The 21,732-nt window shown below is 42.3% G+C and overlaps 1 protein-coding gene across 2 annotated transcripts in view; it reads right to left on the reverse strand.

The window, feature by feature from the left end:
* Positions 1-115: 115 nt before the first annotated feature.
* Positions 116-21,732, reverse strand: part of kcnb2b (potassium voltage-gated channel subfamily B member 2b) — a 76,846-nt gene continuing 55,229 nt past the window's right edge. For both annotated transcript variants that reach the window (XM_046371171.1, XM_046371170.1), the window contains exon 3: positions 116-6,000. In XM_046371171.1, the coding sequence (XP_046227127.1) occupies positions 4,012-6,000 (1,989 nt within the window). In that variant the 3' untranslated portion in view covers positions 116-4,011. The remainder of the gene's footprint in view (positions 6,001-21,732) is intronic.

Raw genomic sequence — 21,732 nt, forward strand, 5'->3', positions numbered from 1 at the left:
TAGGTCATATTATGTAATGATCCTCAAAGTGTAAAAAATGCACACAGAAAATGCAGATGTGGCCTCAAAATATCAGCACATTTGGAGAGTAGAGAACACCAGATACGCAAACACACGAGTTATATACACATTTATTTGTTATTCTGCATATGCTAATAGACGTAATGGGGAACAATGCTCTACAGAAATGTTGACATACATGTACCATAACAAAGTGTTCTGTGGTCACATAATTGTTCGGACTACTACATGCATACAAAGATGTTGCTGCTTTGTACAGAAACAGTCTGTAGCTCAGATTATGTCTAATGATAATGTTCTCCAATGCTGAACAGGGAGAAAAAGAGATCAAAAAACCAAAAAAATGTAAGAGGCAGAATACGCAGAGAAATAAGAAGGAACAACATTTTATGCATTTTAGGGAGCAAGGTTTGGTAAGCACACATGAGTGACACGGACAATACCCATTCTCTCAGAGAAAATAAAGACACAGCCTTTCCACTCTGTACAGCATCACAGATGATTATAATGCCATTGTGAGACAGTAAGACAGAGCACAGTCCATTCGCTATCAGCTCACAGAATTCATTTCAGTAACCACACAAATATCATTCCAATTGAATACAGCCAATCAATCCTTTGTTTCTCTACCCTACCTGTCAAAATGAAGGATTACTCGAGGCTAACACAGAGACATGGTTACTACAAATAAGGGATGAAGGAAAATAAAACACTAAATTGAGCGTACAGGTACAGAAAAAAATATAAAAGAAGAAGGTTATTGTCTAACCTCTCTTCTTAAATAAAATGAAATAAATAAAAAAAAGACAAATGAAAACCCCAAAAAACAACCACAACCACTGACGTTTTACTTTGGAGGGTACCAAAGACTTTCCAATGAGGGATCGATAATTTCACATGAAAGACACTTCCACGAGCTCTCACACGAATCTCTGATTACCGACTTTTTTTAAATTATGTTAATCTGGGCATACAGTATATACACAGACAAAAGGAAATATGGACCACAACTGATCACTGATGTGATGTAGCCATGTGGGCGGACCCCATTTGACCTCTCCTCTTAACGCTCGTATCCTGACCTTCCTTTCACCGACTGATCGCTCTTCCTGGGAGCTTGCCATGGGGTTAGAGCCTCTGAAGCTGTAGGGATTGGAGCACTCAGTGGTGTCAGCATGGGAAATTATCAGATGTGTTTTGTTCAGTGACAGTATGGACCTTTTCCTGCCGGTTGGTGGACGGCTGGACGCTTCACTCGGTCTGTCGTCTGTCTACTTCCCAGCTCTTAAACTTCTGAACGGTCAAACTTCTTTGCTTGTGCTCCTTCCTGCCTCACTGAAGACTGATGGGGGTGGACACTGAATGTGGTGCACAGATTACCCAGGAGGAGGGAGAAATATTGCCGCTCCTTAACTCCAGGAGCGAAGACATCAATGTGGATTTGACAAAATCACCTTTCAAAAAAGTCCAGAAGTAACTAGTTGACATTAGCTGTTAAAGAAAAAACAGAGAATCTATCCAATCAGAACATCAGAGAGTTATAGAAAACCTGAGAACTCAATAACATTACTTGTATCTATTACATAAAGACCTGATTTCTCCTATAAAATTAGAATTTTCTGTACAGTGCTATGAACAAAGCAAAATGACTTGCTGCCTTCTCATAAACAGCAGTGTTATGAAAAGGCACGCATCATTTCAACCACCATATGGCAGGAAATTGTGGTCGTGCTCCATTTTGGTTTAGAAAAAATAGAATCATTCTCAACGTTAATTCACAAAAAACATAAAATCCTTTGTGTGTGGCCATTGAAATTAGTTTATCTTAATATCTTCCACAGACATTTGTTAGATTTTTTTTCATGTAAATCTAACAGCAATATAAAAGGCCAAAAGTGGTCAATTTGGATCCCGTTTCCCACAGATAATCAAATTTGAGGTCCATGAATATCTGGCATTAAGGTGCTTGATAGCATATGCCAGTCATATAATATGAAAAAGTAAAAGTCAAATTCTCATTTGCATTGTTTGTGAGATTCTGGTAGTTGTAATACTGTTTTGCCTCATATTAAAGATATAACATTTGAAAAATACAAGTAATTTCTGCCTGTACACTTACAAATCCCATAGACAGAAAATAAAGTGCCACAATTCTTGGCCTGCATAGATTGCAGTATGCGATATATTGCACATTCCACACCTCTCTGTGAGAACAAAAAATAAGAAAAATATGATAATAATAAGAAAAAAATAAAGGAAAACAACAAAACAAAGAATTCACCCACATACTTCCTGTCGGTACCATCCTGGTTTGTGCGGCTTTCACAAACACACTACTTGTACACTCAGCCAAGTGTCATGCTGAAACAATAAACAAATATTCCAACAATAAGATCGGAATCAAAGGCAACATACAACAGATATTTTCAGTCAGTGTAAAACAAAAGCGAGAAAGAAGACGAGAAAAAAAAACTCCTTTGGGTTTAAGTTTGACTGAAAATAGTTTTGTTCACAATAAAACACAATAAATTACAGTCCAAGACACTACGCATATACAAATAAAAAAAAAAAAAGAGAAAAGAAAAAAAAGATGCCTTAAACTTATCAGCAGGATCAGATAAACTTACAGTAGTATGGAACAAATGTCAACGACGACATCAGGGTGCTGAGGATAGGATAATGAACACAATACAGGTAAACAAACCATAAGGTACAACAAACAAACAAACAAACAAAAAAACCCCATAACTACTGTCAGAACACATGTTGTTACTGTAAATGTTACTATGTAGCTGAGATAGATGAAAGCTTGTCAGTGTGCTTGATTTGGTCCGTTGTTATCACAAGGAATATTGACATTTTTTGTGATACTTTAACCCTTTTGAACTGCCAAGACATAATTGTAGAGTATATATGTGAATGTGTTTATGACCAGATCTACTGTGCTGAATTAATAAATAGTCTTAACTCTGTTTTAATGGAATCTTGTTTTTCTACTGTAGAATTTTTCTACATTCAGATCTACTTATTTTATTCTTAAAACTACTTTTAGATGTATATATCTTAAGTCAGAGAGTAAATAAGATTTATTTTTGTGTTTTGTTTTGGACAGAATCTTAAACCTCATCCTAACGTGCGAAACCGCATGATAAATATTTTCAAAAGTGTGATAGTTCCTGTCCTTACTGGTTACATATTTGGCAACTACAGATGTATTTAGAGGAGTCAAGGTGTTCTTGTCCTACCTGTTCGCTGTCATTAATTCAAAGACTGAATATCAGATGCTCAACTAAAAGTTCAACAGCCGTTATGAAAACCAAAAGCAATAATGTCAACGTTACAGTTTCAGTTACATCATTTTTCACACGAAAAAACATTACAGGGTCATCATGGGAACACTTTGCATTTCCACAAAAGGTAATGATATGTTTTTTTTAATAGGTCGCTACGATGCAACACCCAGTCTGAGGGCTCTTGGTTATCCCCCTCCCTTCCCTTTTCACATTGCAAATATTTGTACGTTCAGTGACAGTTTTCCTTTGCCATCCTGTGCATTGTCATTGCCTTAGATGTCCTAGTATTTACAGAGGAGCGCTTTCAGTAAACTAAGCACCGTAAAATATCTGTCTTTTTTAAATGCATGCTTTTTTTACACTTGAGTCTCTGTGCATTTCCTTCTTTTGCTAGAAAAAGGAGCCTGTCATTTTGTACATTTGGAGGACCAAAGTGTCTACATAAGTTGATGAATTCCCTCTGTTTTTCAGGAGCCTCCTCTCTGAGCCCACTGTTTCTCCCAAAGTCATTCTCAAACCTGCACAAAGCACCGCAGTTTCTTTTTCAGCGATACGCAACAACACAAGTAAAAGGGACTTGTCATGCCATGCAAAAATATCTGTCACTACAACAGCACCCTTGTCTGTTTTTCCCGCTCTCCCACACACGTGGCTGAGGTTGCAGTGGGTCTATTGTCCCTCAGAGCTTCTCTCACAGTCACATGCTGGTTTCACAGGTCGGAGACGGGCTGCCATCCCCAGGTATCAGGTGGATATCGGATGTAAACATGTGGTTCTCTACTTTGTGTCCACTTTGGTTGCTGTCAGCCTTGACTTCCTCACCTGCCGCAACCACACCTTGGGTGGAATTTTGTGCTGATGTCTTAGGTGACAGCGGTGCGACTGCAGCGGCCGCCACCTCCATCAGATGCCTCTCCTCATGGTTCTCTGTGGACTGATCTTCATCGCCGGGTGGGGTGTCTACTACCAGCCTCTTCGGGGACAACGGGCAGGTCTCTTTCTCTGCGACTGGGAGCAGTTCTTGTGAACTGGGGATGAGTGGCGACATCTCACCCTCAGGGGACTCATCTTCCAGGATGCTGGAGCTGATGTCTCCGGGAGAGGTAGTGCTGGGCGGTGTTAGCGGGCCTTCAGCTGAGGTTTTGGTGAAGTTGACCATCAACCCCTTTATTTTAAGTGGATTATTTCCTGCTGAAGAGCTCTGGATGTTCTCCACAGCTCTGTTAAAACTCTCTCCTTCCTCTATGTGGAGCTGTGATCCATCGTGGGGGTTCACAGATTTATAGAGACCATCTTTTACGATGCCAATAGAGCTGTGGTCATCACTGGCCCTCAGGTGCCTCAGATCCAGATTGGGTGGCGCCCTGGGGTGCCTGATTTTACTGGGCGCAGCTTCTTTCTCACCTGAGTCAGAGCTTTGTTGTTTAAAGTCTGCTGAGCAGCTCGCAAAGTTATCAGATGAGGAGGGTTGGACCTCCTTCATCTCCAGCTCTACTTCCTCTTTTAATGTAAATTCAGGGCTGTAAGATTTCTTAGGTGAGACAGGGCCAGTCATGGTTGTGCTCAGAGTGCTCACGGAGCTTGTAGTGTTGAGATTAGTGAAGGACTGCGACTTTGTCATCTGGTTGTACATTTCCTCCAATTTCTGCGCGTTGAGGTGCTGTGGGGTCCTGCTTGTCCGCTGGGGACTTCCAGTGGTGGTGATGGTTATACGATGAGGAGAGCTCTGCAGCAGAGACTCTGGGTTTCTTTTATCTGGGGATTTTAGGTTAGTTTCAGAGCTGGCGAGCCTGGTGGAGCCGCCCCAGCGGCCAGGCGACAGGTGGTTGTCCAGGGAGGTTTTGTCCACTCCTTTGTCTACCACCACATCCATCAATTCCATACTGCGGGCAAAGGCATCTTTTAGATTCATTGATACGATGCTGCCATTTCTCTTGGCTCTCTCCAGTGCCTCTCTCCTCTTGATGGCCTTCTCCTGCCTCTTCTGCTCCTTGTAGAACTCAGAGAAGTTGTTGACAATGATGGGGATGGGTAGGGCAATGACCAGCACTCCTGCAATGCAGCAGAGCCCACCCACAATTTTTCCAAGTAAAGTCTGTGGATAAATGTCACCATATCCCACTGTGGTCATTGTAATGGTTGCCCACCAGAATGATGCTGGGATACTGGTGAATTTGGTGGCATCTTCATCTTTCTCAGCAAAGAAGACCAAGCTGGAAAATATCATGATGCCCATGGCAAGAAATAAAATAAGCAGCCCCAGTTCATTGTAGCTCCTTCTCAAAGTAAACCCAAGAGACTGGAGCCCTGTGGAGTGCCTGGCCAACTTCAGGATCCTCAATATTCTCATGATCCTGAATATCTGCACCACACGGCGCACATTTTGAAACTGCAGCACGCTCTTGTTGGACTCAGTTAGGAAGATGGTGACATAGTACGGCAGAATTGCCAGCAAGTCAATGACATTGAGAGGACCTTTGAAGAACTTCCACTTATTAGGAGAGGAGAGGAAGCGAAGAAGGTACTCCATGGTGAACCAGGCAATGCACACAGCTTCCACGTGCGCCAGCTGGGGGTTGTCGTTGGCCTGGCCGAACTCGTCTATGACCTGAAGATGTGGTAAGGTGTTGAGAGACAGAGCGATGGTGGAGAGGACGATGAACAGGATCGAGATGATGGCAAGAATCTGCAAAGAGAGCATAGAAGGGAAAACAATATTAGACCCAAGAAAATTCATCCATCTTCAGGTGGAAAGTGACTTTCACTGTATTTGTTAAGGAATACAAAGAGGATCAACACTCAGAATTAATATATCAGAATTACTATAAATACACACTACAAAATGCACGAGCCATTAAATGTCATCTGAAGACAGACATCTCTTGTTGCTCAGCCAGTCTCATTTTGTCTGTCAATCAGTGTATTATGGTTTAGCTGTTCATGGCAGATGTGGGGATATACAATAGTCGATAGTCTTAGGTGTCTGATTTGAGTTTGGGACAGAAAAGATGCATTAATAAAAGGTTGAAAGAATATAAATGTAGAATATAAATGATATGAATCTAATGGAGTGTCTGCTTTTGCTTAAAAGGCACTATTGGTGTGTTGTTTGAATGAAAATGAGCCATCCTATTATATATTAGATGCATAAATCACCTCAGTACTTTTTATAAGGACTAAGGAACGTGGCATGACTAAGAGCAGACTTTAAGTGGTTGCGGCATCACAGGATAGATTATTAAATGAAAAGAAAATATAAATAAAGGAAAATAACTAGGCCGGACAGCTATTTTGGAAGGGGTGAATCCCAAGGTGTGAGCCCATTTACAACAGGTAAAAATATAGAGGCATTTTAGCTCCACCTGTTGACAACACTCTAAACCTTCCTCTGCCTGTCCCAAAACGTAGTTTATTGCTTGCAGTAATGAAACAAAAGCAGTTACTGCAAACTAGCCTTTGTTCCTGCGAAATTTAGAAGAGAAATATAATGCTTTGATATTGTTCCCTGTGCCTTCTGTTCAGTTTGGGTTTTTGTAAGAATATCCTGCATAATCCTACAAGGTCAGCGCAGCATGTCGCTGCGTTTCAACTGCAGCTCTTTATCTTGACCAGGATTTATTTATTGACCTCGATAGATTAAATCTGCCCTGTTCTGACTGAGGTTTGGTATATTAAATAGTGTCTGAGTGGAAGTGTGAGAAGTATTACATGATTCTCTCATCACATGTTACTTTACTCTTCTTGTGTAGTACCCAGACTTAATCAAAGTCTCTGTCTTGCACTGGAGCGGGAGATATAACTCCTTACAATGCCGCTGGGATTAGCTGATGTCCCTTTTCCACAGATCAGCTCTGTTCAGTCCAGCGTCTCAACCCACACGGATGAAAATACTTTGTCCTACACTCTGCAGCACTGCAGCACACGACAAATGGAAATTTTTGGATTCTTCTGTGTGAAGTCCTCTATGACCTGAGCAATATAAAACCTATTAAAATCTAATGAACAAAGATGGAAGAGTCTCAGTCAGGCTCGGCAAACAAGGCAACCAGAATACTAATCACAAACAAAAAACACACCGATTATTGTACATAAATTTACACAGTGCAGTATGGAGACAGCCACTGCAACTCCTGTGAGACTTCACTGATTCAACAAATATTACATATTAGTGAATATCATGCAAGGAGGGAGTTCAAGGATTTTGCAGATGTTCAGGGGTCAGCCATTTCTATGATCTATCCATTAGCCTCTGGCTTGCAGGGGATACACTGGAAACTGTGGCTAAAGGCTAGACACACTTACTGAACTAAACAAACCTAAATGCTTAAAAATGTTTTCAAAGAATAGTCATTCCCTCCAGGTGAGATAAGAAGGAGAGAGACAGAGCAAAAGGGAGACAAGAGGGTGTCATGGCTCAGCAGAGGAAGTGTTGTCACTAAATGAATGTCGGGACTGATTAGGTTAAACCTATTAGCAGCGAATGGAGGCAACCTGGGCCTGGCCTGGCCTGGCACCGAGCTGAAAGACGCAGATCGCTTCCGTACCCCTAAATGTTTTGGCAAGCTAAGCTCAGGCTCACCCCCCTGATACCGAGCCACACAATCACAACACCTTTGCTTGTGCTCCCATTGCTGAGATGAGTTAGTGATTTTGCTCAACTGTTGCTCACGTAAGTGATTTTTTCCAGATATAATACAATATGATCTGAGGAGACAACAACAATAAACAATAAACACCTAATATATAAATTTGGAGCTGTTCAAACTAGTGTAGAAATGAATCTAAATGAGAGTAATTTGTACTTTTTCAACTATTATTTTACCTCAAAGTCAGTACACTCCAGTTTACTGCTGGAGGCCGCCTGGCCGCTGGCCACCGGCCACCGGCCACTATCAAAGCTAAGTTCAGTACCTATACTGATATCGGTCATGCCTCTACTTTAGAGGTCATTCTTTATTTAGATTCACATTAACTGACAGAGAGTAGGCCGTTAATCTTCTGCCGATCACACTTTGGAGCGAGTGAACCCTTTTACAATTGCATTATGAACAAATGCTTGAATGGACTCGTGGGCATGCACACGAACACGTTCACAGACAAGAGAAAAATGAGTAATGTTTTCACTGACCCACACCCATACGGTCTCACCTGCCTACACATCCATGCACCCCTTGCTCACCGACAGCAGCAAATGGCATTAGAGCGTGAGAACGAGCATTCCTGAGGTGGCTTGCATTAACCTACTGTAACTGAGTGGGAGTAGTTAAGAAGATCAATTACTTGGACTCAGTCTTCTTTGCCCCTGATTTGCATGTGTGGTGGCATTCAGTATAGCATCAAATGCTGCGAGTGGTGGATTAAAGGACGGAAACACGTGCAGCCAGGCCAGTTGACCTGGAGGTGATCCAGTGGAGAAAAGCTAACATGGACAGGAAATGAAACAATGATATTTCACTCAACTGGACACTTTCAAATCTCTTGAGAAATTCTTTGAGTGGGACTTCAAAGAGGAAAAAAGGCTGAGATTAAAATGTCACAAATAAATGATTGAAAATAAATGATCAGGGTGATCATTTTACTAAACTTATCATTGCTACCTGCTGGCCAATCTGCCTACATACAGAGCTACAGTATTATCAGAGATGAAGCTGATGTTAATTTCCTAAATGAACAGTTACATTACATGTGAACAGATGTCATAAGTCAGGCAAGATTTGTATTTTAAACAAGGCTTTTTCTCTTTCTCATCCTCCTCTGTCGATCTTGATCTCTCTGTCCCTATGACCTCAGGATGCCATAGTCAGGTCATGGTCAGGTTAGCCATGATAACACCTGATTGGCTTAGACGGGAGGGCAATGTCGTCACATGATTAGGTGATGTGAGTGACGTGCTTTAGCTGTCTGTGGCTATTCTGGCTCTTTCACTATCCCTCCACCAGTTCTGCTGTAAAGACTGCTTAGCATGACTGTGCTGTGCTGGAAAATAAAGCTTCACTCTGAGGTTTACAATGAGATGAAAGACAGATGGAGGCAGAGAATTATTGGATGTTACATGACTTTAATTTAAAAAAAAAAAATACTCTGAGGATTTCCCCAGCATACTTTGGTCGTCTGTACTCCCGGGTACATTATAAAACACATCATGAAAAAAAATAAATCACTTGATGAATGCCCTCTCAAAAACAAAAGCCAGCTGGCTAAACTCCTCAAGGGACAGCTTAAAACGTAGTGCCAACGACAATGTAGGCAGCAGTTTAGGAGAATATCTCTTGTGTGTCAAAGGAGTGAATGTGCTTTAGCCACCGACACCCACAATCACAATTTTAATTCCACAGCTCCTTCAAGGTGGCACTGAGTCCTCTGGGAGCAGGAAGTTGATGGGGGGGGGGGGGGGACACAGGAGCCACTGAGTTAACAGCTCTCTTGAGCCTCTCCTCTGAGCCTCTCTCCATTTTCATCTTCAGCCACCTGTCATCTCAACCACTGCTCTTGAAATTGCAAGAACCACCTTTCCCCATCCACTTTCAGTTCCCACAGGAAGCAGTCAATGGGCCCACTCTAACTCCTCTCTAAATGTCCTGTCATCAGTGGCGGCCCTGCGGTCACACAGTTACACCCTGCTTCACCTCCTCAGCCTGCCTTCCCATCATTCCTAAGTTTGAGGCAGGAATGATGCAGTGGAGAAGAAAAACAACCCGCGCCACACCAGCGGCACTTCTGCCAGCTTGGGGGAGGCTATTGATTGTGTACACATCACATTATGGACACTGAGCCTGGTCCAGTGAGCTCCTATTGATCTCCTTGCTCGGAGCTCTTATGGACCATGATCCACCTCTGAGGTCCCCACTGACTCTGCCTCCGTCCACGTGTGTCATCAATTTGAGCTGCACAAATTGAGCCATTCCTCAGGTATGATAATTTTTTGCTGTGGAATCAATCCAGGCGATTATGGCCATGGTAATATAGATTGATCCGAGGGCTTGTGAGCTATTTCATCTTCCGAAACTGTTTCTCTTCCAGTGTGACGACCCTGTCAGAGTGTGTGTTGTGTGTGTTGGGCGTCACATGGCTGCACAGCTTTGTGCATACATTAGAACAAAGCATAATTTGTTAATTTAATGAATTAATGTACTAAGTTTGCATCTACCAGGGGCAATTTTACTTCATTATTCAGACCAGCGGCTCCATATGCTGGAAATAGGATTAGTGACGAGGTGAGGTTTGAGTCCAAAAAGTGCACAAATTCAGTTAGCAACAAATTATGATGGCACTGAACAAATATGGCACTGTCAAGGAACCTGGCACACATACTCAAATAAAGATTTATAAGGCAGAGAAAGTGAGGGTATGACTTGAATACATGCGCCCTCAGAAAGACTCAACATTAATCAACAAAGAAGGACAGGCGTCTTCCCTCCCGCTCCGTCAGGATTCTGCTGGTTAAGTGCCTTTGCTGTGGCTTGTTTCCAAAGAGCTCACAGGGAGAGGAAAAGCACAGGGGGAATGCGATATTTGGTGGCCGTCCACTGTTTTGTCCCACAGCTCCTCTTAGGTTCATGGAGGGTTGGAGGAATGCCATTTGGACAAATTCAACTAAATTCCTTGAAATTGACAGAATGTTTGTGCAACTAAAATATGTCCCGTTATTTTTTATTTATTGGTTTATTTATTTTTTACAACTTTGCAACAAAATTACATAAAAGAAACCACTCCAGTGTCCATCTGGCTAACTATTTTTGGCAGCTCCAGTGGGATTGTGGTGCATAATAATGAACGCTTATTATTTCAAGAAAAACTATTGAGCTGTTCATATATCTTTGACAGCTCTCAGTTCAGTCAATAATTGCAGTGGATATAACCCATTTGTCTTGGCACAACGTAGCATTGCCATACTGTGTCACTTGCAATTTAATTTGTCATCAGTCAGCTCGAGTATATTACGTGTCCCTCTGTGCCTGGCAACCCTTATGAAGAGTATTGGCATGATGTGATTAAAGTCACAATTTCAGGGTCAGTCTCAGTGAGGTGCTTTGCAATCAGTATGAGCAACAAATGCTGCATGTAAATTATTTTTCTTGGTCTTTTCAAGGCTTTCGGTATAAACATCCATAAGCGGTACAGAACTCTCTCTCACCTTGCTGGAGGCTTGCAACAGCAGGAGTCCTGAGGGTTTCAGCCAATGTTTTTTTGCTGAGGGTGTGAGGTTCCCTCAGCGGCACAAGAACTGGTTGAGTGTGCTGACAATATTTGAGCAAAATCAATACGCAAATCTCATCAGCTTTGAGGCCACGCCCTCCCTTTGCTTCCCGAGCGCTTGAGTCGTTTTTATCCTCAACATTACAAGAGAGAAAACAGAGGAAGAGACACAAAGTAAATAAATAAATATTAAAATTCACACATTCCTCCACTGTTTCTTTCTGTACTGTTTATTCACCAAACTTCACTGTGTCTCCTTTTCTTCCCGTTCTTGTAAAACATTGTTTGTGTGCTTTTCACTCTCCCTGTCAAAGCCTTTTCACTTCCTTTCCAGGGTTTATTTATACCAGAGTGATATTTGTTTCAGGGAGCAAAGTGGGCTATAATGAATTATTTATACAGTGCGTTCGGCCTGTAGTGGTACAAACACGCCTGCACAGAAACTCTAACACAGCCATGTGTGTCAGCATGACTGACGTGATCACGATTAGCTGATTTAAATATATAAAATCATGTATTAGTGAACACACTGTACTGATAATTCCCCCTTCAATGGTTTGTTCAAATGATGTCCCTCTCAGACTGTTGCTAATTAATTGTAACAGCAACATCGGGAGGGAAAAGTGCCAGTGTATGAATCCCTATGAGTCCTCAGAGTTGGCAAACAGCAGAGAATAATCCGACTTCTCTCATGAACACTGTGGTGGTGGTGGGGAAAGGATTGCAATATAGAAGCAGAAGGAAGTTGCTGGTAAAAAGTACAGACTACTATGAGACAAAAGTTGAATTTTCCAAACTCAAAGTCAAAAAAGTTGTGCAAACTCAACAGAGTGCACAGCCCACCTTTGCTTTTGACATGTCAAATAAACACAAACTGAATCTGTTCTCTTCCAGTGATGATAGAGCAAATTATTTCAGGCAGGAATAAGCAAATATCAGTTTTGTTGGCTGGAATGTGTTGCTATATGATTTTATTAGCTGTAATTGGCTGTAGTTTGATAATTAGCTGATGCTATCTCTGTGATCTGGATTAAAATTTTGTCTACAGTAGACTTTTAATGTTTCCAGCTGGAAGAGAAACTGAAAATGCCCAGTTGAACACAATTATTTGCTGATGATTAAAGTGTATTCATTCACATTAACAAACAGAAAGGTAGGAGTGATATGCATTGCTGACCGGCATAGATTTTTTTAGGCCACAATGCAGCACAGCACAACACCACTCAGGTAAACCTAAAACATTTATGAGTGACATACCACACAATGAACTCACAATCACATTCACAACAGCAGGCTTCTAATACCAAACTCTGACATCACAAGCTAGCCAGGCCATTTCTGGACTCAACCTTGAGAGAAACACCACAACTCTCCTTCTCAATCAACTGTATTGATGAATTTATTTAAAGCTCTGATAGGATCCTTGAGCCATCCGCTGACTGAAATAGATACTCGGTCCATCCTACTGTATATCCTGTAACATAGCCTCCTGCCTCTGGTATCAGATTTCTACACCCTGTATGGACATCAGGAGAGATATGACTGCAGTTCAACAATATCTCATCAGTGTATTAAAAAAAGAAAAAAGATTTCCCACTGCGTGCTGATCTATCTTCCTATGGACGACTCAGCAGTTTTGTGAATTAAGTGTTGGATGTAGAAGTGGTTCCTGCTGAGACCAAGCCTCCCAGGAAGGACAGTGAGAAAAGTCATGCACACTGCGCCACAAAGCATTTAATACGAAGAATGAACTGAGATTTAGGACAATGTCTGGATTAGACTTTGTGAGAGCAACATTTTTAGCTCTTTTCACTTTTCTCACACCGCTCTTTGCCACCCTCTTTATCTGGCTCTATTTCTGTCCGTCCTCTCTAATCTGTCCATCAGTACTGCCCTCTTAGCCACCTTGCAGCCAATCACGGCCGTTGACTTTCACAAAACAAATGTCAGGAAAAAAAACAGAGCAAAAGGGAGATTGTGAGAGCAGGTTGTGAGAGATTGTTACAGGGGAGAGCAGGCTGTATTAACTGTGAGGCAAAGCTGGATTTCCTATTACGATTCAAAATTACCAAGATATGGAGGCAAAATTCATTCATGAAATTAAACTAATATATAAGCTTAAAACCTGCAGTAATAAACAAAAGATGCTACTCCGGGCAGGGGAAATCCAATAAAACTAATTCTGCAGTAAAAAATGTAAGAACTTGCTGTGAGCTGTGAGACAGCCAGAGCTGAAGGTTTGCTTGTTTCTCTACCTTTTCTCTTCTGTTGTCATTACTTTGTTGCTGTGTAATTGCTTTGCTGATCTCTTGCTGTGATGGTAAATCTCTCTGATGTTAATCTATATATGTACTTACATCAGAAACCAATTTAAACAATGTCCTTCCTCCGTGTCCTTTCTCTGCCTATAGACAGGGTGGTGGACACAGAAAAAAGTAAGCGTGCATGTGCATATGCTTCTGTGCATGTGCTGCATGGTGCGCATAAGTGTGTGCATGTATGCGCGTTTCTGGAGAGAACAAGCCTTCGGCCTTCGTGGCGTGACAACATTATTAACCTATATGCCTCCGACTCCCCTCCCCTGAGAGAAGAGAACAGCCGGCAGACCAGAGATACAGCCAGTACCCTCCACAGCACTCATACACACACTGATGCACATGTACATGCACACGAGGGCACATGTATGAGCAAATCATACATCTAAACACATGCTCATTATGCCACATCTGCATGTGCAAAAGATGAAGGGAAAAGGGAACAAAAAGCATAACGCCAAAGGACAGCAACATGATTGCAACAGATAACTTTCTCACATGTCCAGTAAATTTCAGCTGTGCAGCTTTGCCTTCCCGCAGGCCTGTGTGCCTTCATGTGTGACAGGAAGAGAGCACCAGAGAGAGCAGTCAACAGGAGTAAGTGTAATTACCACTAAGTGTGCTAGCTCCTGCGCCTGAGTAGCGATCACTGTGTTAATCACCAGGCCAAGGCCCCCATAATCAACATTTCCTCAAGCCACAGACCAGAGGAAAGAAGAAGAAATAAACACGCAGTCCAGACCCTGTGACAGTTAATATTCACAACGCTCTGAATGCTGCAAGTAACTCGCCAAGCGCTTGGCTGCTCCAGTTGCACCACCTGTATGTAAGATAACAACATTGGTATGAGCTCTCGCATGCTTTCTGCTCCTCAGTTTCACAATAACATCATCCATCCTTGGAGGCTGTAGGAGGATGGGAAGGTGGGCTAGTAATGGTGAAAAGCTCTCTCTCTCTCTCTCTCTCTCTTTCTCTCTCTCTGTGTGTGTGTGTGTGTGTGTGTGTGTGGTACTTTCCAGCTATTTACTTAGAATAAGAATTACTCTCCCATCACCTTCACAGATAAGACTGGGAAAACCTCAGAAGAAAAGCTCTCCTCTACACCTCCCACACACATATGCGCGCAGACACACACACACACACACACACACACCCTCCACCTGCCTCTTGCACTCTTACAATTCCCTTTCCTCTCTCTTTCCAAAACACTGTCACATTCAGCTGCACTCAGCAGGCTCCTATAGCTCTCGGCACTACACCCTCGCATGGAAAAGAGAATCCCCCACCTCTCCCCCTCTCCATCTCTTTCCACATCCTCCTTCCCTCTCCTCTCGTAGCTATCTATCTGTTATCCTCATGGAGACGTCTCCCAGCACTACTCGTGCAAGCCGAGCAGAAAGCAGCTTTGTGACTTAAACACTGTTTTTTTTTGTGATGCAGAGCCTTTAGCATTGAGCCGAGTGATACGCCCCTTTGTGCAGACGGATGACAGAGACAGATTTCAGGGTAAAGAGAGGTTACCTGGCGCCCTGGTATTCAAAAGAAAACCTGTCAGCCTTCATGAATTACAAAATATGAGATAACATTTGCAGTTGAGGGAAACTTTTGTTCGAAATGGATTACAGCACTTCAAATTTAGAATGCAGGACAGTGAGCATACACCTCACGGTATTATTCCACTGGTCGGCCACTGAGCTATAAATGACCTCGGATACATCAGAGGGGTTGCTGTTGTGATGAAAGGTGAACAAAGAGCTCCCGCATCCACAAGAGGGAGCTCCTCCTCAGCTGAATTCAACTGGTGAAAATGTCTTTTTGTGACTTTGTGATTTTTTTCATTTTATTTTTTCCTTTTTTTTTCTTTGCAAGGAGGTTAGATGGAGGTGGAGCGAAAACTACTGAGTTTTGATCCACAAAGGGGGAGTTGAGATAATCCATTGGCTATTCCCTCTATCCTTCACGCAGAGAATGAAAAACAGGAACTTTGCTTCTCTCTCTCTCTCTTTCTGTCTCTCACTGGGGAGTGCAGGAAGACTAGTGGTCACCGAGGAGTCAGTTAATCCCAATCAAGTAAAAAGAAGAAAGAATAAAGCTCAACCCTGAGCCTTGAATGGCACATCCCCTTCATTTATATTCCCCGCGACATCAGCATCGAGCATCTACGCCGACACCATCGCTGCAAAATGCACACTGTTTGACTGCTGGCTTCAGATGTGCACGTTGTGTCAATCTCAATTGTACCACTGACAAAGTCTCTTTCAAGTTATGTGCTAGCGGTGCAAAACTTCCCATCACAGCCTGATTTATTGTTATTCAGCTTCACTTCCAAGGACAGACCTGTGCCTCTGTGTCTTTAACGCGACTCACCCTCAACACATGTTCTCACTTTTACCCCTTGGATTAAAAGTCTTACATATTGATAAATAAAACCAATCAAATCACACAGATATGCCCACACACTTTCTTGAATTTGCTGATTTATTCTGAATATCTTTTTCGGTCTTTCCTCTGGGAAACCGGGGCAAAGATGAACCAAACTCTGTTTACTGAGAGAAACACACCAAACTGACAACGTGGTTTCCATTTCTAATGAGATTCACCCTGATGATGTTTGCATGAATATATGCATGAGAGACACGGAGGAGAAACAAGGCAGGCACAAGAGCAGCCAAGTAAGTGAAAAAGTAAAAAAAGTGAAACAACAGACAGCAAGGCCATCTAACAAACAGCAAAGCCATGAGAAAAAGAAATTAAAACCACATGTGAAGTGAGAGTTCAGATCCTCTACATGACTGCGGATGCTCACTACTCTACATTAACTTTGTATTTTTCTGTCCTGTTTCATGCATAACTCCTTTTAGTCTTCCTCGTCCCAGTTACCAAACAACACCTAGACAGTGCCGTCTGCTCCGGGCGAAAATGAGAAGCTTAGTGACCATGGTTTCAACAACATATTGACGCTTGTCTCCGTAACCATAGAAACTTGTGAATGGAATCCTGGTTCTCACATGTGAAAGGCAGCCGTCATCACAGGAAAGGAAAAAAAAAAAAAAGATCACACAGCGTATCACCATCAAGGATGTCTTATTTTTCCATTTAAGCTTGATAAAATTTACTGCCACGCTCACGTTATGCGCAAACACGCACCGCAATTTTAATAAAACCGTGGCTCAACTGAGCGATTTCAGCAATTATTTTCGCTGGGGCAACCCCTTCCACAGCACAACACATGCTGCGCTCTCCCTCGCAATGTGCCATGATGTTTACTTCAGGAATGACTCACGCTGGATGATACGTAGTGGTCACCAGCAACAAAAGAACAGCCAACAGTCCACAATGGGAACGTGACTTGAGGGGGGGGATATGAATGACTGAGCAATTGAGCTGAGTGCTGTTTCATGGCAGAGGCAAGCAGGGAGCGCAGATAAGGGAGCTGCAATAACAGGCAGAATTTCACAGCCTTTGTTCCCCGGCAAATGAGAGTGATGATCACCAGGCCTGGGAGCGGCACTGGGAGACTGTTTCCATGGAGTTTGCATGAGGTACAACTCTGTGTGTGTGTGTGTGTGTGCGTGTGTGTGTGTGTGGGTGGTAGTCACCCATTGTGTGTAGGTTGGGGTGGAGGCTTGGGTTTTATTGATAGGTTGTCTGTCCTTGAGAAGGCCAGATTGAGACGCCCCCACTCTTCACGGGAGATTTCCTTTAATTAATCCAAATAAGGACACACTTGCACACACACATTCAAACACACACACACAGATGACTTTATGCAATCAGCATCAGGAGTGAGGAAAATGTTACTTGCATGGTAAAATTAGTTTGGAAACGTATGATACAAAGACTAAGAGTTTACATCCACATTAAAGCTGCTGTTAGGTTGTACCTGAGCTAAATGGTAATGTCAGCATATACACACTGACAGTGCTAACGTGCTTATATTCAGAAGGTGAATTTATCACGTTCACTGGGTCAGTGTTGATGGCAGTAGAAAATATAAGGGACCAGCACAGGCATGACAATTCATCCTGAGGGTAATAAAAATGTCTGAACCAAATTTCATGGCTATTCATCCAAAACTACAAGAGTCACCCTCATGGTGGCGCTATAGGAAAAATCAGGGCATCACCAAAGCCCGTTCCTCTGGGAATCCTTAATGTTTGTGCCAAATTGAACGACAATCCATGCGATAGCTGTTGAGATACGTCAGCCAGCCCGCATTGAGAGCCACACAGCTACCAATAAACAAATATCCGAAAAGAAAGTTTAAAATAAACATATTGTGGGCAGATGTCATACTGTGAACAGGACAACATTTTTCACAGTTTCCCACAACATGCTCGACTTTGATGTAGTGATTTGGGTCGGTTTCATTTTCAATTTTATGTGTGTGTGTGTGTGTGTGTGTGTGTGTGTGTCCGTCACTTGTATTGGCAAACACTGGAGTGTGATGTGAGTCAGTGTGGCCTTACGGCTTATGGCCCAGTCAAATCAGGTAATCGGCACAGCTGCGTCGGAGCAGGTATAGGATTAACAAATCTGTGTGTATAAGACGATAAGCCCCCACAACATTTCCACAAACACCAAGAGAGTTTCCATGGAGGTGGGGGGAGCAGCTGAAAATGAAAAGCTAGGTGTGCAATCAGATTATTGGTCAATTATCTTTCATGTGAAGGAAAGAGCGAGTCACTGCTTACAACCTTCTTTATATCCTTACTAAACATAGACTTGAAATCCTATTACAGTTATCCTGAATCATCCTCAGATTGAATGGTATGAATGCCCCTAAGGATTCAACACCCGAAACAGCAGGTTCCTGCAGGAGGGGTGAAGAAGAGCCCTGGGAGTTGCACCAACATATGGAAGGCAAATTCTCAACAATCAAGACGTTTTCTTTGCACAACATGGCTTGAGTACACTGCTGCACAGTTATTACAGCCCATTGTGGGGGCTGACAGTGGGAGATGAGAGAATTGGAGGGTAGAACGTAGATGAGCAGACACAGCAAGAGACAAAAATTACAGCCGAGCATTTTCTGATAATAATATAGTCATTGTACCCCGGGGATGATTCGCTTGTGAATCAGCACACATAAAAAAATTCACAAGTGGGGGCAATGATGTGGTTAGTGCGAATAGATGCTGCCCTTCATGCAGAAGATCCATTTTAAGCACACATGTTGGTGAGCATCTGCTCTGCTGAACGTGAAGGACACCAAATCCCAACCTGCTCTGTGGCTGACCGTGACCCTTGAACTCCCAGAGGAGGGACGTACAGACAACATCTCTCATCATGTGTTGCTAGTATGCAATCATAAATCAGTATGAAATCCCATCTACAAACCAAATCTAAACTGAGCTGATGATAGCAGTGAGGTGTCCATGCCCACTCTTCAAGAGAAAGTGCCTAAATAATAACAATCGGGACATACTGGCATGGGTATTCGCATGGGTACACACATAAACACATACGCTGCTTAACTCTTTTTATGTCATCTGACTGTTGGTTGGACAAATTCAGTATTGTTTCACTATTGTTGCTGTTTTCTTACATTTTACAGACTGAACAGTCACCAAATTGATCAGAAAAAACCTTAGAAAGCAGAACCAATAATGAAAACAACTGTGGCTGCCCTTCCACAGCAATGCACCTCGTTGTTACTGCAACACCGTATGGAATACAAATTAGACAGAAAAACTGATTTAAATAACACAGAAACAGACAGTAAATCAGACCTCTCGCCAATGGAGAGACGCTGCAGGACGAGTGGTGGCAACTTGTGCTCCTACCAAATCCAGTGACGAGTGAACAAACAATTAAACCTTTACACACTGACATACTTGGAGGTGTAATCCTATTAGTGAAGGAACTCCTGTGCTAAATTAATGGACTACTACAAAAGTGGATCAGCAGTGTTGACAAAGATGATATTGACTTGACTTGAAATAATCTTTGTGGTGCAGTTCTGTAAGTGACTGAAGGTCACTCTTCACAGGATGGAAACCGTGAGAAAAGAGAAAGTGTTGCTGGTGGTCAGAAAGCGAGAGGAGAGTGAGCTCCACGCGAGGTGCTGCCAGCCGGCTCCCGAGAACCTAATGCAATCAGGAACCAGCATGGCCCTGATACTCACCCAGAATGGCTTTGAAGTATGTCAGACCAAGGTCTGCTACTTGCAGATCATCAGGGTAACAGAGGATGCTGTCTTTGCTGCTGTAAAAACTCTTGAAATCCTCTAAGTTTTGGGTATCAGCAGTCAGTTCAAGTCTGCATCACTGCTTTTACTTGAGAGGTTTTGTTGGTTAAATATTACCACCAAAAAGTCCACTGTGAAGAAATCTGCAAACATACTTATTAGTAGTTTAAAACCCTGTGACATGATAATCAAGCACAAATCATTTATCAATGCCAGGCTTTTAAAAGTCGATTAATCATTGTTATTACATGCACTAATAAAAAGGAGACACTGCAACCTTGTAGGGAACGATCACATTTTAAAAGCCTCATAAGTCAGAGGGAAAACACTATAAAAGAGGCTTACATGGGATCAAAGGTAAATTGTATCTTGATTAAGAAGGAGCCATTAGCACTTCTGCTTTCGTTTGCATAAATGTTGTAAAATAGAGACCTTCTCCTGTGACCTAACCTTCCATTTTAAGTCTGTAAGCATGTCAGACAGCCATGCAGGTTGTTATTCCCAGGTCCAGTCAAGATGAGGTTGATGTATCTAGCCTGTGAACTGCTGTGCTGCTGTTCCAATACTGCAGAAGCTGTCACAATCCAGTGATGTCTTTACACAGTTTCTGATGTAACAGCTAGACATATTTTAAGAAATAAATATATTTTCTCTTTTTTGCTTTAATGTGGGAGGCAAGAGTGCTATGAAACCAGTTAGTTATTCTTTTAAAGGGCAGAAATACTTGTGTGCTCATGGACCGGTTAAGTTTAGTGAACTCTGGTATGTACTGTATAATTCATAACTGTGGTTTCAGCTCTTACTGAGCATGTGAAAAAGTTGAGAATTGTTGCTGTGAGTTTCCAAACTTTCAGGCTTGCAGTGATTGGCCTGCTTTTTGAACTTCTGTTTTTCACCGATTTGCCCCAGCTCTGCCAATCTGAGCAAGAAAACAGTTCAACAACACTTCACACTGTGATGCTGCTTCATAGCTGCCTTAGCTGGTGAACTCAAGGTCAAAATAATTGGCCGAGTCTCTTCTGGTGTCACCGAGTTCCATTCCTTTTTTCCGCTATGTTGCCTCAGCTGTGTAGCAGCAGGTAAACAACCTTACCCCTCCCAGCAGCAGGGGAACGCTTCCTCTTCATAATTTAAACCAGGATACAAGAAAATAAGTCCCCTCTGTCTCCCTGCTAGTGATGCACATCGAGCTAACACCTCACAAAGTGATTCTTCGCTGAGCAAACAAACATAACCACTCTGCAGCGAACACGATTGATACGCTCGGGGCGAGCGTTAGGAAACAGCAGGCTCTTACTTGCCTGCACACACACACTAACAAAAGCTGAATAATGTACGGGATAATGACTGTAAACCTATGCCCCTGGCTTACGAGGTTGAATACACTCACATTTTATTATTAGAAAAACCACAGCAAAAGAAGTCTCAAATTACTGAAGTCATTATACTATGATAAATATTGTTACAGGATATTTACTATCAGATCTGGTGGTCTTTAAATTGAAATTTATTGCACGAATGCTCTTGCATAACTTCTATTTTGTGTTAATTTTTTTTTTGTTTTTATATACCGCTATTATTTATTTCTTTTTCTTTCTATACTTATCTGTACAAGTGAATTTCCCTCAGTCAGTAGAGGTTACTTTATCTTTCAGTATTTGAAGTGTGGTCACGTAGAGGTGAATCTACCAAAGGGTTCATCATTGTGTGTGTGAGA

The sequence above is a fragment of the Scatophagus argus genome, chromosome 18, assembly GCF_020382885.2.
Source record: "Scatophagus argus isolate fScaArg1 chromosome 18, fScaArg1.pri, whole genome shotgun sequence".
In the NCBI taxonomy this organism is placed as follows: domain Eukaryota; kingdom Metazoa; phylum Chordata; class Actinopteri; family Scatophagidae; genus Scatophagus; species Scatophagus argus.